General features: G+C 48.3%; 2 protein-coding genes across 6 annotated transcripts in view; one reads left to right on the top strand and one right to left on the bottom strand.

The window, feature by feature from the left end:
* SIPA1L3 (signal induced proliferation associated 1 like 3) overlaps window positions 1-4,036 on the bottom strand; it is a 238,350-nt gene extending 234,314 nt beyond the window's left edge. For 4 of the 5 annotated variants that reach the window (XM_042969314.1, XM_042969309.1, XM_042969308.1 and 1 more), the window contains exon 1: window positions 3,476-4,036. The gene's annotated coding sequence lies outside the window, so the exon portion shown is untranslated. The remainder of the gene's footprint in view (window positions 1-3,475) is intronic. The other variant, XM_042969307.1, reaches the window with a different exon arrangement.
* Window positions 4,037-4,203: 167 nt separating this feature from the next.
* On the top strand, window positions 4,204-20,937 carry WDR87 (WD repeat domain 87). Its single transcript, XM_042969315.1, has 9 exons — window positions 4,204-4,373; window positions 9,348-9,461; window positions 10,480-10,647; window positions 11,029-13,895; window positions 14,347-14,615; window positions 14,989-18,479; window positions 18,612-18,665; window positions 18,720-18,794; window positions 19,023-20,937. The coding sequence occupies exons 2-9, from the start codon at window positions 9,387-9,389 to the stop codon at window positions 20,751-20,753; spliced, it is 8,730 nt and encodes a 2,909-aa protein (XP_042825249.1). The 5' UTR covers window positions 4,204-4,373; window positions 9,348-9,386; the 3' UTR covers window positions 20,754-20,937.
* The last annotated feature ends 497 nt before the right edge of the window (window positions 20,938-21,434 follow it).

Raw genomic sequence — 21,434 nt, forward strand, 5'->3', positions numbered from 1 at the left:
AGATGACTGTTTAATTCTCTTATTAAAACATAAATACATTAGGGGCATCTGGGCAGCTCACTCGGTTGCGTGTACGACTTTGGCTCCGGTCATGATCTCAGGGTTCGTGTTCAAACGCTCTGTGTTGTCAGCACAAAACCCATTTTGGATCCTCTATCCCTCTCTCTCCCTGCCCCTCTCTCACTCACAATCTGTCTCTCCAAAATAAACAAAAAACCCCCACATAAATACATTTAATTTAGATTATTAGAGTTAAACAGATCAAGGTCAAGCTGTTACCATAACCTGTATCATTTCAAAAAAGACTTTTTTGGGGCGCCTGGGTAGCTCAGTCGGTTGCTTAAGCGTCCGACTTCGACTCAGGTCATGATCTCGCGGTTCGTGAGTTCGAGCCCCGCGTCGGGCTCTGTGCTGACGGCTCGGAGCCTGGAGCCTGTTTCAGATTCTGTGTCTCCCTCTCTCTCTCTGACCCTCCCCCGTTCATGCTCTGTCTCTCTCTGTCTCAAAAATAAATAAACGTTAAAAAAAAAAAAAAAAAGACTTTTTTAACGTTTATTTTTGAGAGAGGGAGCGAACAAGCATGAGACTAGGAGAGGGGCAGAAAGAGAGGGAGACAGAGAATCTGAAGCAGGCTCTGTGCTGTCAGCACAAAGCCCAATGCAGGACTCAAACCCACAAACCATGAGATCATTACCTGAGCCGAAGTTGGATGCTCAACCGACTAAGCCACCCAGGCGCCCCAACCTGTGTCATTTTTTAAACCCAAATTTGAAATATATCGGTGAAATGTGTTTTATAGGAAAAAAAAAGTGCCAGTATCTACGCATCCTAAATTCCATTTTTGATTTACCACCTGACAACTGCAATCTCTGAAAAACAGGCTCACATTTAACTCTTAGACCATTCCGCACAGACTGCTAAAAAACCATGTGCTGTTGTCACTAAAAATTAAGACCAGGATTTCTTTAAGTCACTGCTTTATTTCCTCATATTAAAAAAAAAAACATTTAGGGGGCTCCTGGGTGGCTCAGTCAGTTAAGTGTCCAACTTTGACTCAGGTCATGATCTCGCAGTTTGTGAGTTGGAGCCGGTGTTGGGCTCTGCGCTGATAGCTCAGATAGATCCTGGAGCCTGCTTCAGATTCTGGGTCTCCCTCTCTCTCTGCCCCTCCCCCACTCACACTCCGTCTTTCTCAAAAATAAATAAGTTAAAAAAAAAAAACACTTAGGTAAATTTGGTGGCCATCATAAATGTGATTGAGACCATGGGTTCCCATCATCAAATGAAATCACAATGACAGGTTTCTGGCAACAGATTTAAGCCTACACAGGGATGTAATAAATTCCCTTTCCAGCCTCTTCTCTGTTGTGTGCACTGCCTCAAATGCCCAGGATGGCCTTCTTCCCAAACAGGATATTCAATTCACTGACACAGTGTAACTTTTGGGAAAGAAACTGACCACTCATCCTCACTGGTAAAAATGGGCCCCCTGGAAACCAGGCCTTTACGCTACACTTGTGGCCACTGCAGTCAGGCCAAGTCCATAGGGTCTTCTCTGCCCCTTACTAATGTTTTACACACATTAATCCTTGGTGATCTAAAAGAAACAACTCAACCTTATTAGAAAAGCCATCTTTAGTGGCCAAGGTGCACTTTCGGTGCCCACGAGATGGGAGGCCAAAACAGGCCAATGAAATGGTGCTTCTATGAAATGGCATCCTTCTTCCCCATCAGCTGGACCTGGAAAGGCTGGGGAGAGGAACAACTCTCAAGTTTCTGCCTTGGGCAACTGGGTCAGTGTTGGCCCATTTGCTGAGATGGTGACTACTGGGTCTGGGAGGAGAAGGAGTTTAGGTTAAATACGTTGAGTTCATGGTGCCCAAGGGAAAGTCACCAGAGGACATCAAGGAAGCTCAGGCCCACATGTGGAGCTGGCTAATATGGCTTTGAGACAGAATCAAGTGCTGGCAGCACTAGAGTGGTACAGAAAGCACTAGAGTGAATGTGCTGGGGCGGGGGGGGGGGAGTGTGGGAAAGGTGAGCAGGGGGCTGATGACAGCCAGCCAGCACCATCTCTTCTCAGGCTCTAATACTACGTATGTGCCACAATTTAATCTTTCATGAGTAAAAATTAGGGCGGGAGGGACACTAACCTCATCCCTGCTCTGCTCTGTAAATAAATATAAGCAGCAAAGGCTTATTAAGAGAAACAAGATACATTTATTAAGTGCTTACTATGCACCCTGCCCTGTGCTAAACACTAAACATGAATTATCTCCTGGAATCATCAAAACAACCCTGGCACAAAAACCTATGACTACCATTTCACAGATGGGACACTGAGGCTGGGAGTGAATGTGTGGGGGAGCTCAGGGCTGTCATGTCACAGCCCACAGTTAGACAGTCTCTGGGCCAGATGGAGAACATTGAAGAAGAACAATTATAATACATAAGAGCTGTTACTTAGTAAGAGATGGCTCTGGACTAGGAATACAATCTCAGCAAATCTTTACAACCTTCTGAGACTGACACTGTCATCCCATTTTACAAATGAGGAACCTGAGGCTGTAGAAGAGGAAATCAACTAGACCAGTGGTCTCCCCAGTGGCCCAGACCTAGATCTAGTCAGAGCCCCACCCTCAAAGGGTCTCTGGGATGCTGGGAAAAGGCTGAACAAATGGTACCATTTATTGAACGCTGACTATGTGCCAGCTGCTGCTCTAAGCACTTTACACATAGTATTCTCACTGCATCCTCCAAACAACTCTATGAGGTGGCTGCTATTAAAATCCCCATTTTACAGATAGGGAAACCGAGCCACAGAGAGGTGAAGTCAGTTGCCCAAGGTCACACGGCTGGTAAATGGCAGAGCCTAAATTTGAATCTGGGTCTCTGCCTCCCAAACCAAAGCTCTCAAAATAATTTCTGTTAACGGCAGCCATCCTGCACTGAGTGCTAACTATGGACTCGACCCTTTACACGCACACCTCCAACTAACCCTATGCTTATGGATAATACCCTCACCCTATTTCTTGGGAGCCAACAATAGCGCAAACACGTAGTAAGTGCATTCTATGTGCCAAATGCTTTATTCGCCATATCTCAACATCTCAACAGAATCCCCCACCAAAAGACACTCTTCTCCCCATTTTACCGAAGGGGAAACTGAGGTTCGGTATGATTTCCTCAGAACGCAGCTCCCGAGTGGCAGAGGCAGGACGCGAACCCATCGGTACCCGACGCCCACTCCATGCTTTCATACAGCGCTGGGTAGCACGTCTCGAAAGTTGAATCATGTGGGCACAGGTCCGGCCGGGTCCGGAGGGCGCGAGTCCGGCGCCGCCGCCCCCAACAACCGGTGCCCACACCCGGCCGTCCGCCGGGTCCCCAGCCCGCGCTGACCCTCAGGGTCCGAGTGGACCCCAATTCCCCGCCACCCGTGCATGAGGCCACCCCTGCACCCGAAACCACATACCTGGGCGTCCCGGCTGCCCGCCCCGCGGGCCCCACGACCGCGGCGTCCGGCCCCGCGCCGTTCGCTGGAGACGCCGCCAGCTCCGGTGGCCCGAGTGACTTCCAGGCTGCCCACTTCCAAGCCGCTTCGCGCGAGGCCTCCTGGGAACTGTAGTTTCGCCCTAGGAGGCAGCAAACTGAAAAAAGCCTGGCGCGCAGGTACTGCCGGGAGCAGTAGGCGCAGCCCCGCGCCGCCTTCTGGGAATGGTAGTCCACCTGTCGCCTCGGTGCCGCTCCAGTCTCCAGAGCACTTCCGCAGCCCCGAGGGGCGTGAGAGATGGAGGCGTGTCTTCTGCAGACTCCAGCCCGGTGGCCGAGCTCTTCGTTCCGCGAGGGCGCTTTTTCCTTTTCTCCCAGCCCTGTCCGCCTCCAGCCCTCCTTCGGCGGATTCACCACCCCCCCCGCCTCCGCAAGGCGCGAGGTACTTACCCCGAGGGCGCGAGCCTCAGGAGAGGCGGGGACAGCGGAGCTGTGCGCTAGACCCCCAGTGGAGGGGAGCGGCGGAGGAGGGCGTCTGTGCGCGCTCGCGCACGCGCGCTCGCCGGCCAACTCCGGCCTAAACGCCGCGGGCTCCCGCGGGGGAGACTTTTTTTTTCCCCTTTCGAACGCGCGCGCGGAGGCGCGCGCTGGGCTTTTTCCTACGGGCGCGCGCCAGTGCGCACGCGCGCTCACTCCTCTCCCTTCGGACACTCTGCGGAGCGCGGGGTTGGGGGGTAACTGCTCTGTCGGGCGAGTCCTCCCGCAACATCCCCAAGGTCGCTCCTTAGGCGCTCCTTCTAGGTCTAGTCCTTCACATAGGAGCTCCCGGGTGTCGCCACACACGCCGTACCCGTCCCTTGTCGGGGGTCCTGTCGTCACAGGTAATAGGCATAGCCCCGGCCTCGAAGAGTAGGACACGCCCTCCTCCCTGCCCACGCCGATGGCAGGGATGCCCGAGTGTGTAGGGACTCGGATGTGGTGGCCTCTCTCCTGCGCAAGCAGCTCCAGAGCTCTTCCTTCGACGGAAGCCTCAGGACCACCACCCACAGGGCTGCCCTGGAGGCCCTGTTAGCCACCTTTCAGTCGTTGATCACACATTCTGAGGGTGTCTAGTGCTTGTTGGGTACCTACCGCCTAGGAATTTTGTTCAGATTTAGCCCACCTGCTGACATAATCTAGAATCCGACCCTTTTTTTCAAAAACTGGATGATACCACTCCAACTCCATAGGGGTTACCGAGGGAACTGGCTGGAAGTGCAAGGTCCTCTGTCAAGAAAACCCATTCGATACCTTTCCCACCTCATTCTTTCTTCCAAGAAGATGCTCAGTAAGACTTGAAGCAGGGAAGCACATATTCCTGGGGGAGGGCAGAGGGTCACTCATTTGCTCATTAATTCAACAGAAACGTATTAAACACCTACTTCATGCCAGGTTGGGTGATTGTGAGGACACCGAGAAGACAGTGTGCCTACCTTGAAGGAGCTAAGTCCGGTGGGCATATCAGACCACCGCCAGACGGTGACAATCTAAAGCGGGACTACCCAACAGAAATACAATGCAACCATATTTGCCATTTTAATTATTACATTAAAAAAATAGAGGAAGGTGAAATTAATATTTAACCCTGTATATCCAAAATAAGTTATGTTTAAAGAGAAAACATTTACATTGTTTCAATTTTAAAATTTCATTTAACCAAAACTGAAATAAAATTAAAACTCTGAGGCATTAACAAAGACACTCATTTGTGGCAGAGGTTGTCATAGCAAAAGGTTGGAAACTGCCCAAAGTCCATGAATAGAAGTTTGGATAAATAAATGCTAAGTACCATGCAGCTGGCAACTGCTGAAAAATGAGACAGAGCTATTGAGTATTAATACGAGTTAATCTCTGAGACATTCTTGGTGAGAAAGAGGTGCAGGACAGCATATGGAGTGTACTACCATTTCTAAGGATATTTTTTACACACACACTTGAGTATGTATAGAACACCTGCAAAAAGACACAACCAGGGTTACCTTTGTGAAGGGGAAACAAGAACAAGTTATCAGGTGTGAAAGGTGGCGTTTTCATTATATGCTTCTTAGTATCTTTTGGTTCTTTTTTACTATGTTCATTTTTTTTTAAGTTTTTTCAATGTTTATTTTTGAGAGCGAGACAGCACAAACAGGAGGGGCAGACAGAGAGAGAGACTACTATGTCCTTTTTAAAAAGTTGTTTAAAGGGAGGATGCTAGCTAAGTCATAGAATCATTATAAGAATTAAAACAAAACAATATATTTTAAATGCCTAATCAGTTCCCAGGATTACCTCTGGCATTACAGCCCCCCTGCCAAATTAGGCCCTTCTGGTGCCAGCTTTCTGCACCCCTGTTCCCTAATGTGAGAGCCACCATGCAGGGACCACCTCAGTGTGTGGAGGGCACATCACTCTTCTTTTGGGTGGCCAAGTCGCCTTGTTATATGTACTCACAGCACTGTGTTCCTTTCCTTCTTAAAACTGCATCTATAGAATAATTTAAGTTTGAGAAGATTAAAAGTTGCAGAGAAGTTCAAAGAATGATATAACCCATTACTCAGAATTTCTCATTGTAATCAATTTTATGACAACTCTTTGGTGTCTGCCTTCCCTGCTGAATTATAAGCTCTACAGGGCAAGAACTCTATGCCCTCACCTTCCTATAACAGAGCATGAATGACCCGCAAGGAGCCTAGGGGCCCAATGGTGTCATGGAGTGCAGTGCCCCCTAGAGCCAATTCTCTTTATTACAAAGGCAGAGCTTGCCGAAATCTGGCCTTCCATCCCACCACCACTGACAAAGTAGCTTGGAGTGGACTGCAGCTAAGAAAAGTATGTGGTGCAGTGCCAGTCACAGACCTGGTTTGTCTCCATAGCAGGGCATACCAAACCTTGGCCCCAAGTACAAACTCCCCTAAATTGACTGCAGGGCTTGAATTCTCCCATTAGATCATCTTTGGGTTACCAAGATAGTAAAAAGTCAAGACTATTGGGATTAAGGCATCTGGAGCTCACTCCAGATTTGCTTGGAAGGATAGATAATGGGATTAGGGAACCAAATGTGGGTGAACTTTAGGAGAGAGGTATCCTCTGAGGGTAACGGGAGGAAGCTGGTATGTGGGTTAGGAGAGAGTGGCAAAAAAAATACAGGTTTGGGGTTTGAAGGCCTTCTTTCTCACTGACCCCCAAGGAATGTTGCCCCAAAGGGTCCCAACCGCTTGCTTTTTGCAGGCTAGTCAAGAGAAGTTGGACCAGAGCAGATATTATAAACAATGGAAACTGATGACAGTGACTACAAATTTGTTACAAATGACTACTCTCTCCCTAACTCTGGGGCATCGAGGAGCCAGTGGGGTAAATCTGAGCTATGGGGACTGGCCCACTGGGCCATCCACTGATGTGCAGGATGTGAAGCAGCTCACACTGGATCCTGAAATGTGGCCCAAGACAGCAGCAAGTATAGGGTTACAGGGGACTAGAATAAGGAAAGATACGGCAGGAGGGCAGCATGCAGCCTTGGGGACAGTAGAGACAGAGGCACACTAGTGCCTGACAGTCACCAGTTCCCATTAGGTTTGTGGGTCAGAGAGTTTCCTGAGCACCAGCTGACAGAACCTCTTCCTCCTCTGATATGATAGAAGAATCCTGAACTATGGATTGGATCTGAATTGTGGATTGGATCTACCCTGTGTAGTCTTCAACAGCTCCCTTTTCCCCTTTGAATTCATGTTCCTCCTAATGTATAATGGAGATGAATATTATCTCTCAAAATTCTTTTGAGAACTAATCAAGTGATTGGTGTGAAAACTTTTGGGGGAGGGGGCTCTAACCCACTCTACACATGAGAGGATGATGACAAGTTTTGCCTACTGTTTCCCCCCAAACCCAGCCACCAAGTCTCTGTGGCAACACAGGGTCTAGGCTTAGCCATGCCAGAGGGTGGATTCTGCTGACCTTGCCTCAGGAGGCCCAGGCCAAACTGATCTAGAACTCCAAATAGTCTCCAAGTAAGCAGTTCTCAGATTTCAGTAGGCATAAAGATCAGCAGGAGAGGCTGTAAAACTCTACCCTCAGAGTTACCAATTCTTTAGATCTGGTGTGGGGCCTGATAATTTGCATTTCTAACAAGTTCCCAGGTGATAACCTACGCTGCTGGCCTAGGAGATCACACTTCAGGAGCCACTTCTTAAAACAAAGTTCATCAGTTTTCTTTCATCTGGCAGGTACAAGGATAGCCTCTAGTGCCCTCTGCTGACCAGACTATAAATTTAGCTGTCACGTTTCCAGAGCAACTGAAAAGTACGAAGTATGGTTTGGAAAGAAAGAAATACTTGTCTGAGAACTAAACCAGTCTAAAAACAGCAATCGTTGTTTGTTGCTCCAGAGTATACTTAAAAAGGAATTCACAGGAATTATCTTATTTGATCTTTGCAACAATCCTGTGAAGTAGGCAAGACTGATATTTTCATTTTACAAATGAGGAAGACAAGCCCATCGTCAGACCAGTAATGCCACACTCCCTGACAGAGGGGGCTTATTAAAAGTAGGATTCCCAGGGTGTCTGGGTGGCTCAGTCAGTTGAGCGTCTGATGCTTGATATCACCTCAGGTCATGATCTTACAGTTGTGAGATTGAGCCCCATGTCAGGCTCTGCACTGAGTGTGGAGCCTGCTTGGGATTCTCTCTCTCTCTCTCTCTCTCTCTCTCTCTCTCTTCCTCCCTCCCTCCCTCTCTCTCTCTCTCTGACCTGCTTGTGCACACTCTCTCAAAATAAATAAATAAACTTTAAAATAAATAAAATAAAATAAAACAAAATAAAATTAAAATAAAATAGGGGCGCCTGGGGGGACTCAGTCAGTTAAGCTGAGTCTGGATTTCAGCGCAGGTCATGATCCCAGGATGGTGGGATCAAGTCCCACGTCGGGCTCTGCACTGACAGTGAGGAGCCTGGTTGGGATTCTTTCTCTCCCTCTTTTTGCCCTGTTTGTGTGCTCTCTCTCGAAATAAAGAAACTTTAAAAATATAAATTAAATGAAATGAAATAAAAAGTAGGATTCCCAATCCAAGAAGGAAAAGTAGAGGTTTGTCCTCATGAAGGCCACGGGGAAGGGAATGAGGAAAAGGATGATGAACAGCAGATGCATCACGGGTAAGAGAGATACTTGATTCTACAAGCCTGGGAAAACCTGCAAAGTCAAATGGCTGGATCCTTTCTCCAGCAGTGCAAGGTGGGGTCGACTCTTAGTCCTGGGCTCCATCCTCTCAATTTTCTGTTTCAGTAGTCAGACTTGAATGTCCATAGAAACACCTAGGGAAGTTGTCAGAAGTGAAGGCCCTTGGGTCCCATCTCCATGGTTCTGCTTCAGTAGGTCTAGACCAGAACCTAGGGTTCTCCATGTTAAGATGGCCCCTTCCCTAGGAATCCCCATAGTGGAAGTCCAGGGACCACGCTTTGGTTACTCCTAGTCCTTGCAAAATACTCTCTTGACACACTACCAGCAGAAAAGAAATGTTATTTGCCTATGATGGTATTCCTTTCTGGCCCCTCTCCCTGCTTCCTTCACCTGTAATAACCTAGTGAGTTAGGACAGCCAATGCTGAGATTCAATCCTCCACTCTTTTATTTATCCTCCCTAAGCCTCAGTTTTCTCATCTATAAAGTGGGGTAATACCTACCTTACTAGTAGCACCTCAGGATTAAATGAGAAGGCAGGTCTTATGCATATTTCCTGACATTCAAAGAGTGTTCAATAAACATGATTTCATGAATTGATTTTTGTTTCCTAGCTCCTCAAAAAGTAGTAATGGCTAAGCTGTCCTCTTTTGGATTCCCACAGGTTTTTGAGCAACGGTCCTGACGCAGAATAATCAAGGTGATGGCTTCTTCCAGACTCATTCCCCCGTGGCAGGATTTTAAATACCTCATAAATGACATCATACATAAAAACAAGGTAATGTATATGTAGGACATAAACTTGTTATTGGCCTCTATCTGTGTTAATCGTTATGAGCACTTCACAGGAGCATAGATTTTTCCATGGAAGCAGGAAGCAGGCACAGTAGGAGATGGGCCATCAATTTCCAAATGAGTCTAGGGATCTCTTGCAAGTACACTTTGATAGTGGAAGGTGAACACTTTGGGGAGAGAGATTTTTCTCAAAGAGAAGGGAGAAGGCACCGGACAGAACATTTGCCAACCTCAGTTTTGCTATGGTTGGCTCTGTGTAAACCATCCCAGGTACATGTTTCATAGCACATGCTCTATCACGGTGGGATAATACACACACTATCTTCCTCTGTCAAGTTTAAAAGCCAGGTAGGGTGTCCTAAAAGTCTTTATGCACTTTTAAGCTTTAAGAACTTCAAGCTGGGGGCGCCTGGGTGGCTCATTTGATTGAGTGTCCAACTTCGGCTCAGGTCATGATCTCGTGGTTCATGAGTTCGAGCCCCGTGTGGGCTTCTGTGCTGACAGCTCAGAGCCTGGAGCCTGCTTCGGATTCTGTGTCTCCCTCTCTCTCTGCGTCTCCCCTGCTCACGCTCTGTCTCTCTTAAAACCAAATAAACATTTAAAAAATAAAAAAAATAAAAAGAACTTCAAGCTGCATGGATTTTTTTGGTCACACTCTGTTACATATAATGTAGGTATACGGTGGTGCCCTTGCCTGGGTAATGTGTTAAATGCGTCTTTTATGACATAGGGAACAGGTATGTTGGGAACATGATTTCCCCTGTGCTCACACTATGAAATTTGCCCGTATAGGCCCTGTAGAGGTTCGGTTCTCTCTTGTGTTGGGTGTTGTGTGGCTCGCTTGTGAAGCGCGAGTGTCCTACAAGGGATAAAGCTGTGCATGTGGGGGGGTAATGGGCACGAGGCATGACTTTGGGAACTGCTTCGGTTGGGACTTGTGTGAGAATATACTTAGTGCCTGTGTGCCCTGGCCTCTTCACTTACGCCATACCTCTCCCCAGCAAGCTTCAGATGACTCAAACAAGGATGTAGTTGTGCTGAGCGACCGGTCCCAGATACTATTCAGAGAGTCTCGCCATCCTCACAATATGCCGCTTATATGCCATTACTTCAGCGATGCCAGCTTCTTTGCCTCCCTCTCTTGGGTGACAAGCACAAAAGAAATACAGGTAAAACTGCCTAGCTTTTCTTCTCCTTCTTAGCCCATTCTACAGGGGCCATGCCCACATAAGCTCTCACCCCAGACCAACAAAGGAAAATCTACCTCTTGATGAAAGTGACCTAGATCTAAGATTCCCCCCCATCCTTTCTCTGATTACAGTCTCCCCGCTGAGTAGATTTTCTGGTTCCCCTAAAGTAGGCTAAGGTTAGGGAAGGGGTCCCAAGCTTCCTGCTTCTACCGTATTCCCAATTCCCATAACCAGGGGGTAAAAACACTCTAGAGTCTTCCAAGTCCTCTTCAGGACAAGAATGGGGGAAAATAGTGGACTGTTCTGCCCTTTCCTCTTCTACTATCTCTTCTAGGCAGTTTCCATCTTACTGTCTTCTAGGCTATAGTATGGATGAAGAGCAAAACTGAGGACATGGTCGAGAAGAGAGTATTCTCCATGACTGAACGGTTGCCGCCTATCCAGTCCATGGTCCACACGGGTTCCTTTCACATCCTCGTGGCCTACTGTGGCGACCTGATCCTGAGGCTCTTTGGGGACCACTTTCGGTCATTCAAACCCCTGAGTATAGTGCCCTGCCGCTTTAACGTCAACTGCCTCTGCTATGACCCGGAAATGAAAATGCTTCTGTCAGGCAGCCTGGGGGCCGTTGTCACATGGATCATCGAGCGGAGTGGCAAGGGCCTCCAAATAGCCCACATGGTTCCCATGCCTGGTGATGAGCTTGTCCAAGACATCATGCTGAACGGCCCCAATGGCTCCCTCCTGGCCCTGTGTGAAACTATGGTGAGGGTCCTCGAGCGCCAGGGTCACGGCCAGCTAGCTGAGGTTGAGAGGTTCACTTCTACCACCAGTGGCTCCTCTATCACCTGCTGCTTCACCTGTTTTGACCAGGGCCTTCTCTATGCTGGGAACAACACTGGGGAAATCCAAGTATGGAGCCTCATTCGGGGCCACTCTATCCATAGTTTCAAGGCCCATTTCTCATCAGTAGTCTGTATCCGCAGCCGGCCCGAAGCCCACACCCTGCTGACGGCTGGCAAGGAAGGCTTAATCAAGGAGTGGAACCTCACTTCCGGGAACCTGCTGCGGTGGCTCGAACTCGAGGAGGAGCTCTGTCGACTCCAGTTTATTGACAGCATTACTTTCTTCTGCCAGACTACCTTTTCTTTCTCCTTGCGCCGTCTGCCCTGCTTCTACAGCCTCTTCAATGTCTGTGGCTCTGCTCCCCAGCAGGTGCGTCGGGTCCGCTGCGGTGATAACTGCTTCCGGATCCTGTGCACTACTGACGATGGCTTATTGCGCTTTGTGTCCCCAGTCACAGGGGATCTTCTGCTCCTCACCTGGCCCTTCTCACTCCTGGACCAAGCTGTGGATTGGGCCTATGACCCAGAGAAAGAGGAGCTCTTTGTAGCGACAGGCAGCGCAGATGTGCTGGTGTTTGACACGACCCGTTGCCCATGCCCGGCCAAGTATCTCTTGTGCACCTCACCCGATTCTCAAGACTGGGTACAATGCCTGGCTTACGGGCATTTCTACCTGGGTCGGGGTCTACGAGGACTAATGTTCTCTGGACACCAGAGTGGTGTGATAAGAGTGCTTTCCCAGCACAGCTGTGCCCGAATAGAGAAGTTCATGCATTTTGGAGCTGTACTGGCACTCTCTACGCTGCCTGAAGGGCTTTTTGGTAGCCGAGAAAATGCTTTGCTCTGCTCCTATGGAATGGATGACTACGTCCACCTATCAGAAGCAGTGTTTGAAGGGAAGAAAGTACGTTTGAAGCCCCTCACCAGCATCCTCAGCAGCTGTCACCTAAAACACCTGATACTCTTACCCAATTCTGTGGGTGCCATCACAGAGACTAACTGCCTGCGTCTCTGGAAGTTCCGTGCTTTCCTGTCCTCTGAGTCACAGGAAGGCTCGGCGTTCATAGAGACATTGCCTCTGCACCAGTGTACCATCACATCCTTTGACGTCTGCCTGTCCTTGAGTCTTTTTGTCACAGGTGCTATTGATGGCTCTGTCCGGGTCTGGAACTTCCATGGCAGACTTGTAGCTATGCTGGACTCATCACTGCACTTTGGCCCACTCTGCTTTGCAAATGACCGGGGTGACTTGCTTGTGACCTTTAACCAGAGTCTTTATCTGGTGTCCTGTCTCAAACTGCTTCACCCAACTCTGCTGTCTCGCCTTTCCTTTATGAGCATGCCGGATGAAGTGCTAGAGACCCCTAAGCCTTTCATACCCAGCTTTTTCTTCTCCTTTGAGACCATGTTTGTGCCCAAGTATATCTACCTTGAAAAAGGGCAACAGGAATTAGTGGGACTAGAGGAACTGGTCAATAAGCGGGCCATTGCCTTTGACCATACGGTGCCCCATGTCATAGAAGATGAGCAAGGGAGTCCCATAGTACTGTCTGCCTTCAGACATGATTCTGAAACCAATTCGATGGAGGTGAGAAAATCTCATCACTCCCATTATGTGGTTCCTCCCCAACTACAGCTGACTACCTGGGAGGGACTCAACCCCTACCAAATACTGCGATGCTACTTTGGTAAAGGGCGGAAATGGCTGTTGGCTCCTGACTGCTACATCCCCAACTCAGTGATTCGTGCCCGTCTTTGGCCAGAGGGCAGTCCAATATTCCTCCAGTGCACCCTGCATTCACCTATGCGGGAAATAGAATGGGACAAGTCCCAACAATTCTTCTTCTGGCACAGTAGGGCAAAATTTGTAAGTGATGGAGGAGTATATTTACAGGAAAAGGAGGATGAAGACTTCATACAAATGAGATTATCCAAGGATGTAACCTACAGTGTCCTTACAGACTCGGCAAACCGCAGTTGGCTGGGCAAAAAGATGAGTGAAATAGCTATTAATAGCCTGGTGGAGACAATCCTCAACATTATGATCCATGCTTCTCCACTCAAGTACCAATGCTGTATTGGTGCATTAGGGCAAATCTTTGCCTCTTACGAGGTGTCTTCAGCCCTGCGCTCTGAAACAGCCCATCATCTACTGGATGATACCACCAATTCCAATCCACTGATCCGAGAGCTAGCCTGGGAAGGGCTGAAGCGTCTAGGAATGATTACTCATCTCTTTGCCATGCCTCTGGCCCAAGGATTGATGGACAAGGACCAAAGAGTGAGGAGTAAGGCCCTGAGCCTCATGGATGACACTGGAATCCACACTAAGTCCTCACTCCTAAACTTGATCCAGCACCAAGAGACCTTCCAGGAGATGCAGTAAGTTTTTTGTGCCTTCTGCAATTCTTGACTAGCCTCTAGTTTTCTTCTCCCCTTCCCTTCCTTCACTATCTCTTTGTACCTGTGCATTCATTCTTCCTGTCCTTTTTCTCTTTCATAGTCTTTTTCCATTCCTAGACCCTCCTGACAATCCCCACTGCTCACTCCTGTCTCCCATTTCTTCTCCTACTCCTGTGTGTCCCTTACTTCTCGAAGTTCCCCTGTTCATCCTTTTCTCCTACCCCTACAATCCCCATACAAACAACTCCATTCATTGCCACCTTGGCTTTCTAGATTTCTTCTTTCTTCTTGGACTTTCTTTACCTCGACATACACTGTCTCTTAGCCACTTTGCCAAGCCCCTAACCTGTTCCATGGTAGTTCTTTCCTTCTCATTCTCCCTGTTGTCTCTGACTCACCATGTCAGAGGAATCTCCTTTGACTTTCATAGGCGGGAAATGATTGGGGAGGAATCCCTGGACCATCTGCTGGGGATGCAGGCAACAGATCTACAAATGCTTCACACTCAAGTGGAGCAGCGACTGAATGAAAACCTGACCTTGTCAGAGGGAGACAAAAAGCCTGCATTTTCTTTAGAGGTTGCAAGAATTTCTGAACTTTTGTCCCTTTCCAAGAAACCTGAAGTTCCTAAAGAATCTGAAGTTGCCATCAAGCCCAGCAAAGGCCAAAGACGGGGCCGAGCAGGGAGAAAAAAGCACGGTATGTATGGGGTGATCTGGTTCATGCCTCAGGGTCCCCAAGAGGCAACACAGTTAGGGCTAACATGGGTCAAGAAATATCAACCAGGTAGGACTAGAGACAAGTAGACAGATGTTTTCACCAAAAGAACTTTCCTAGGAAGAATCTACCCAAACTCAGGGAGACTTCAAGGCTTATGTTCATAGGATTTGGGAGGGGGGAGGACTGGAATAAAGTAAGGAGAATCCTTTTTTTTTTTTTTTTAAGCCTCAGCCCCTCTGTTGCTACTTCTTTTATGGCAATTCCTCTTAGCTCATGCCATTAGTGGGAAGGGTGTGACTTAAGCCTTCCATGCCATGCCTTCCTTATCTATGTCTCATGATCTTCCCTGCAGCCCGAAAATTATGGCGGGCCCTCAAGAAAATAAAAGGGGCTGGCAAAGCACCAGGTCCCTTAGAGGGTGAAAGTGACCAGAGTGAAGCTGCACTATATGAGGTGAAGGATACAGCCATCCGTTCTGGAAGGTCTTCAACCGTAAGTGTGTTAAAGATTTCAAAAGATGCTGAACAACAACCTCCAGAGGAAGACACTCCAAAGGACCATACTGCACTGACCCTGAAGATGCTGAGGAAATTACATGACAAAAGAGGCAAGAAAAAAACAGTTAAGAAGCCCCTAAAGAGGCACAAGAAGAAGACAAAAGAATCTGGAGTTACAGTTGAGAAATCTCTGTCTGCTGTAAAGGTTGAACCTGTTGTGAAGACGCTGAAGGCCAGAGGGCGAGGTGCCTCTGGAGTGCCTGGCCACAGGGCCACCCCTGGAGATGGCTCATCATGGCGGGATGCTCTGTGTCGTCTTATGACCCTGAGAATATCTGGTTCCCAAACCAAAATGTCAGAAGCTCTAAACATGGAGCTAGTGACCATGGCTCAAGAGGTACTGGCAGATCGGCAGCCCAGTTGGGAACTTTTTCAGGAGATCTGCCCCTTTTTGAAGAAAAAAAGTGACGTTCTGCTTGAGGACCGCAACTGGGATGTAGCCTGGCCAGAGGAGAAACCAATTTTTATTCATGAGGGGGCAATTAGAGAAGATGTAGTGATCAGGAGGGAGGATGAGATACCAGAGGCACATGAGCAAGTGCAAAAGGAAGCAAGCAACATGCCAAACTTGCAGGAAACCCAGGTGATTTCCAAAAAAGGCAAGAAAAAGAAAGTTATGTTTTTAGAACCAGGTTACCTAACCAAGGGAAAACGAATATCAAAGAAAGAAGAGAAGAAATCCTTTAAGAAGCCCTTTAAACAAGAGAGGAAAGCAGTCTGGCAGGGAATAAAAGTGGATAAAAAACAGAGGAAAGTGGCCAAAGGAGAGAGGGATGTGGGTCAGGAAGTGGAGGAAATGGCCAAACCAGAGGAGGGAGTTGTTGTACAAGAAGGAAGACCAGTTACGGAAGAGAGGAAGCTGTCTTGGCAGGAGTGGAAGAAGTCCTGGGATGAGTGGACACAGGCCCGTGGTGAGATGAGGATATCCTGGAATGAATGGAAGGAAGCTTCGGACAGGAAGCATCTTGAGGAAGAGGAGGAAGCACAAACGGATAAAAAGAAGCCACTCGCAGATGAGAAAAAGCTGGATGAGGACAAGAGGAAGCTGAGATGGGATGAGTGGGCAGAGATCTGGGAACAGGTATCAGCCGGGTCCAAGGAGCCACAGTTCAAGGATAAGGAGGAGGAACTGACCCTGGAGGGAGAAAAATTTTTTCAGAAATGGGGAGAAGGAGAAGAAGGAGGAGGAGGAGGAGAAGAAGAGCTAAGACAAACCCAAAAAGAATATAAACAGGCCTATATCGAGAGGCAACGGGCCCAGGCTGAAAGAAAACGAGCCCAAGAAGAAAGGAAGCTGGCACAAGAAGAAGAGAAGTTAGCACAAGAAGAGAGAAAGCTGGCCCAGGAAGAGAGGAAACTTGCCAGAGAATATGGGAAGCTGGCTCAAAGAGACAGGACAATGGCCCAGGCAGAGAGGATGTTTGTCCACAAAGAGGAAAAACTGGCCCAAAGAGAGGAGAAGCTAACCCAGGAAGCAGAGAAACTGGCCCAGAAAAGGAAGAAACTGGCCAAGAAATCTGAGGCACTGGCTCGAGAAGAAGAGAAAATAGCAAAGAGAGGAGGGAAGCTGGCTGAGGCAAAAACAGTATTAGTCCAGAAAATGGAAAAACTGGAGCAGAAGGAGCAAGATCTGGCATTGCAAGAAAAGGAACTATCCCAGGAATTGGAGGAGCTGGCATTGGAAGAGGAGGACCTGGCTTGGAAAGAAGAAGAACTGAGCCAGGAAGAGAAGGAGTTAGCTGAGGAGGAGGAAGGACTGGGCCAGGAAGAGAAGACACTGGCCTGGCAAGAGCAGAAACTGATTAAGGAAGAGAAAGCACTGGCCCTGGAAGAAGAGTTGCTGATCCAGGAAGAGAGGAAACTGGCCAAAGACAAGGAGAAACTGCCTGAAGAAGAGGAAAGGCTTGCCCAGAAAAGGAAAAAACTGATGGAGAACAAGTTAAAACTGGCCCAGGAAAAAGAAAAATTGGTCCAGAAGAAGGAGAAACTCATAAAGAACAAGGATATCCTAGCCTGGAGGGGGAAGTCTCTGGCTCAGGAGAAGGAGAATCTGCTTTATGAGAGAGCAAAATTTACTCAGAAGAAAAATAACTTCCTGAAGTTCAAAGAAAACCTCACCCAGAACAGAAATAAATTAATTGAAGCAAAGGAGCAACTGGATGTGTACCAGAAGAAACTGGTTCAGGTAGAGGAGACGCTGATGGAAGAAAAGGAAAAACTTTCCCAGAAGAAGGAGAAGCTGGCTAAGGCAGAGAAAAAGCTGGCCCAATTAGAGGAAAGTCTGGCTGAGAAGCGGCACAATCTATCCCTGGACAAGATGAAGTTAGCTGTGGAGAAGAGGGCAATATTTCAAGAACTGAAACTCCTCAGAGGAGAGTGGGAGAGCACCAAGGAAGAAAAGGCACTGGACATGGAAATGAAGAAACTGGCCCAAGAGAAGGTGAGGCTGGCTGAGGGAAAGCAAACTCTCTTCTCAGGAGAGACCAAAGAAGCCTTAAAACAGGGGAAACTGACTAAGAATGAGCTAGAACTAATCAAGAAGAAATTGTCACTAGAGGAGAAGATACTGGCATATGAAGATAGGATATTGGCCACAGAGCAAAGGGACATTGCCAAAGGAAAACTGGAATATACCAGAGGAGAGAGAGTGTATGCCCAGGAAGAGAGGAAGCTGGCCAAAGTAATAAGGAAGTTGGCTACAGAAAGGGAGGGCACTTCCAAGGAACAATCAAAAGCGAGCGGCAAAATCTTACCGGCACTTCAAAACCTTATCAAAGAAGAAACGAAACTGACCCAGGAAGAAATAGAGCTGACAAAGAGAAAGAGGTCATTCTTTGCAAAGGAAAGGAGATTGGGCAAGGAACAAAATAAACTTGATGCTAAAGAGTGGGATTTTTCAGAGGAACAACTGGAAATAACCAAAGATGAGAAGAAACTGGCTAAGAAGCAGAGAAAACTGGCCAAGGAAATGAAAAGAATGATAAAGAAAGAGGAAGAAATAACCAAGGAAGAAAGCAGATTGGCCAGACAGCAGAGAGAAATCATACAGGAAGAAGAGGAGGGAGCAGTAACAGAGGAAGAAGAGGTAATACCATTGCTTGAACAAAGGTCGAGAAAGAGAAAAGAGCTAAAGACAGTGGTTACAACAAAGGGAGAGCTTCCCAGTCAAAGGGAAAGTAGGGAGAGCTTTTCCAAGGAAGTGGAAAGCCTGTTAGATGAAATAGAGGGAGAGAGCTTGTCTGAGGAGGAGGAAGAGGAGGAGGAGGAAGAGGAGGAGGAGGGAGCTGTGGGGGAGGGGGCGGTAAGGGAAGGGGTGATGGAGGAGGGGGTGGTGGAGGAGGTGGAGGTGGAAGAGGAGGGAAAGGAGGAGAAAGAGAAGAAGGAGGAGGAGGAGGAGGTGCAGGAACAGGAGGAGGAGGAAGAGGAGGAGGAAGAGGAGGAGGAAGAGGAGGAGGAAGAGGAGGAGGAGGGAGTGGTGGAGGAGGGGGCGGTAAGGGAAGGGGTGATGGAAGAGGGGGTGGTGGAGGAGGAGGTGGAGGTGGAAGAGGAGGGAGAGGAGGAGAAAGAGAAGAAGAAAAAGAAAAAGAGGAAGGAGAAAGAGGTGCAGGAGGAGGAGGAGGAAAAGGAGGAGGAGGAGGAAAAGGAGGAGAAGGAGGGAGTAGTGGAGGAGAGGGCAGTAAGGGAAGGGGTGATGGAGGTGGGGGTGGTGGAGGAGGAGGTGGAGGTGGAAGAGGAGGGAGAGGAGGAGAAAGAGAAGGAGGAGGAGGAGGTGCAGGAACAGGGTGAGGAGGAAGAGGAAAAAGAGGAGGAGGAGGAAGGGGAAGAGAAGGAAGTGTCAGTGGAGGAGGAGGAAGTATCAGAGGAGGAGGAGGAAAGCATCAGTGAGGAAGATTCAGAAAGTCTGAGTGAGAAAGACTCACTAGAGAAAAGCTCACTGGAAGAAGAGGCAGACAAGGAAAAAGAGATCTTAAAAAAAGAAAAATTACCTAAGCTTCAAGAACAAAGACAAAAAGACCGAAGAGGAAGAGAAATAATCCCCTCTATTGGAAAAAGAATCCCTGATATCAAAGACAGTGCTATACAACTAAAAGTTCTGGAAGTCCCTTCCAAGAAACTGATCTCAATAGCTTTGGACAGGAAAGAGAAGATACCAGTGCCAGTGTCAATGAAACAAGTATCCTGGGAAGAAAAGGCCAGAACGCTTGAGACATCCAGGACATTTCCAGAGTCAAGGTTTTTGGATAAAAAAGAACTGCTGAAGAAACATAAGCCCGTACCTCTCCAAGTTTTGGATAGAGTTTTGCAGTCCCCAGAGCCAGACTTCAAGACCTCATGTTTATCTCACATATTGAGGAAGACCATGGAAGCTCACAAACTCCAAGGCAAACCACTAGGGCCCAAGTGGCAGTGGATTTTGTGGCATCATCCATCTCTGAGGAGACAGACTGAGGTGCAATTACCTGTGCCCCGAATCTTGGCTAAGAAAACAGGCGCTGAGGTAAGACTCTCGGATGTAGAGTGGCTCCACCATGTCCTAGAACGGATGGAGGCAGGAGAACAGCTTTCTAGGGATAGTTTCCACAGATTGTGCCAGCTTCTCAAAGACCTCACCTCAAAGGGAAACCTAGACTGGATACATCTGGCCCAACTCGAAGCCATTGTGAACCGTCACAAGCAGGTCCTGGAATCACGAAGTGCAAAACCCACTAAGGAGCCCACGGGTCCAAAGTACCTGAAAGTGATCCCTCCTATAAAAGGAAAGGAAAAGGAAAGCTGGTTAAAACCTCTGGCTGTCCCCCCATCAAAGCCTCCATTAGATACCCAAAGGATTCCAACCCCAAAGGGTATAAACTGGCACCTTCTAGGAGAGCCTTACAGGAGCGCACGGGCAGAGCAGATGTCCGCTGCTCTCAGGGAGATGGAGAGGAGACACTTTCATCCCACCACAAAAGCCATGTTCCCAGGTGCTGAGGCCTCAGTGGAAAAACAAACCCTTGCACTGATGTTTCAAAAGGACTTCTGGGCTTTTAAGGATAAAGGCAGGTTTCCCAAATTGCCCAAGCTGGAAAAGAAGGCACAGGCCGTCTCCAAGAAGAAGGAAGAGCTGCCTCAATGGGAGACGTTTGTGGCACTCTACTATGTTCTGCGGATGTTGCAACAGCGATATGCAGATGACAGCGCCACTTGGATGGAACAGTTCTACCAGCTCATGGACCTGTACCACCTTAAGTCACCCCGAATCCAGAGGCTTCTGCAGGAGCTATTACTGAGGGGGGAGCCCCAGTCCCAAGAGATCAGCTACAAGGAGGCCCTATGGGCCACGGACCTAGCTCCTGGGGAGAGGTTGTTTTACCACCTGTTTTGTGGTGGCTCTCAGAACTCTAAGGGTCCCCTGGAGTTGCAGGAGGTGGTGTCCCTCCCAGGTCAGAATAATGTCTGTACCACACTTCCCATGGGCATTGCTCACTATGGGATCTTAGAACTCGCCTGGAAGAGCCTGCCTGAAGCGGATATTCACCTCACCAAGGAAATGCCCCACATCATTGCTCCCACCCCCTAATCTGGGACTGACGGGAGGTCAGGACTTTTCACTCCCACCTGGAGAAAGGCCTTGTCACCATAATCTAGACCCTTATCCCTAGGGCCCACATAGAGTTTGGGCCGGGCGAAAGCCCTTTCCCTACCCAGCTCCAGAAACAAGCTTCGATATATGGAATAAAGAGGAGGCTCTCATTTGCAGCAGGCCCTGTAATATGTGTCCCTGTTCCTCAAACATTGCTTCTCCAGAAAGGTAGCCAGGGAGGCCAGATATATATTCCTGAGAGTGGGAAAAGATCCCAAAAGGCATTGGGCACTTACCCTCTGGAGGCCTTCAGCCAGAAGAGTCTGTCCTTGTCCTCTTCCTTCCTTGCTTCCCCCCATCCCCCCCTAAAGACCACAGGAAGGAAAGTATCTGGCACAGAAATAAATGAAGATCTGGCATTAATATAAGAGGCACTGATATAGTAGAAAGAAAATGGACTTTAGAATCAGAAGACCCAGCATAGTGTTTGGAGGTTTGCAATGGAGGCAGACTCTACTCCACTGTTCATAGCTCTGCATGCTGATGGCTGGGAGTCCCGAACGGCAGGTATGATGAGTGTTGAGGAGACCCTGAGTGTATCTCATGATCCCTTCCCTCTAGCGATGAAGGAGACAAAAGTTAAAGGGAAGGGGTGGTAAAGTGGAGGAAGTTGTCCCT

The sequence above is a fragment of the Panthera tigris genome, chromosome E2 (genome assembly GCF_018350195.1).
Source record: "Panthera tigris isolate Pti1 chromosome E2, P.tigris_Pti1_mat1.1, whole genome shotgun sequence".
In the NCBI taxonomy this organism is placed as follows: domain Eukaryota; kingdom Metazoa; phylum Chordata; class Mammalia; order Carnivora; family Felidae; genus Panthera; species Panthera tigris.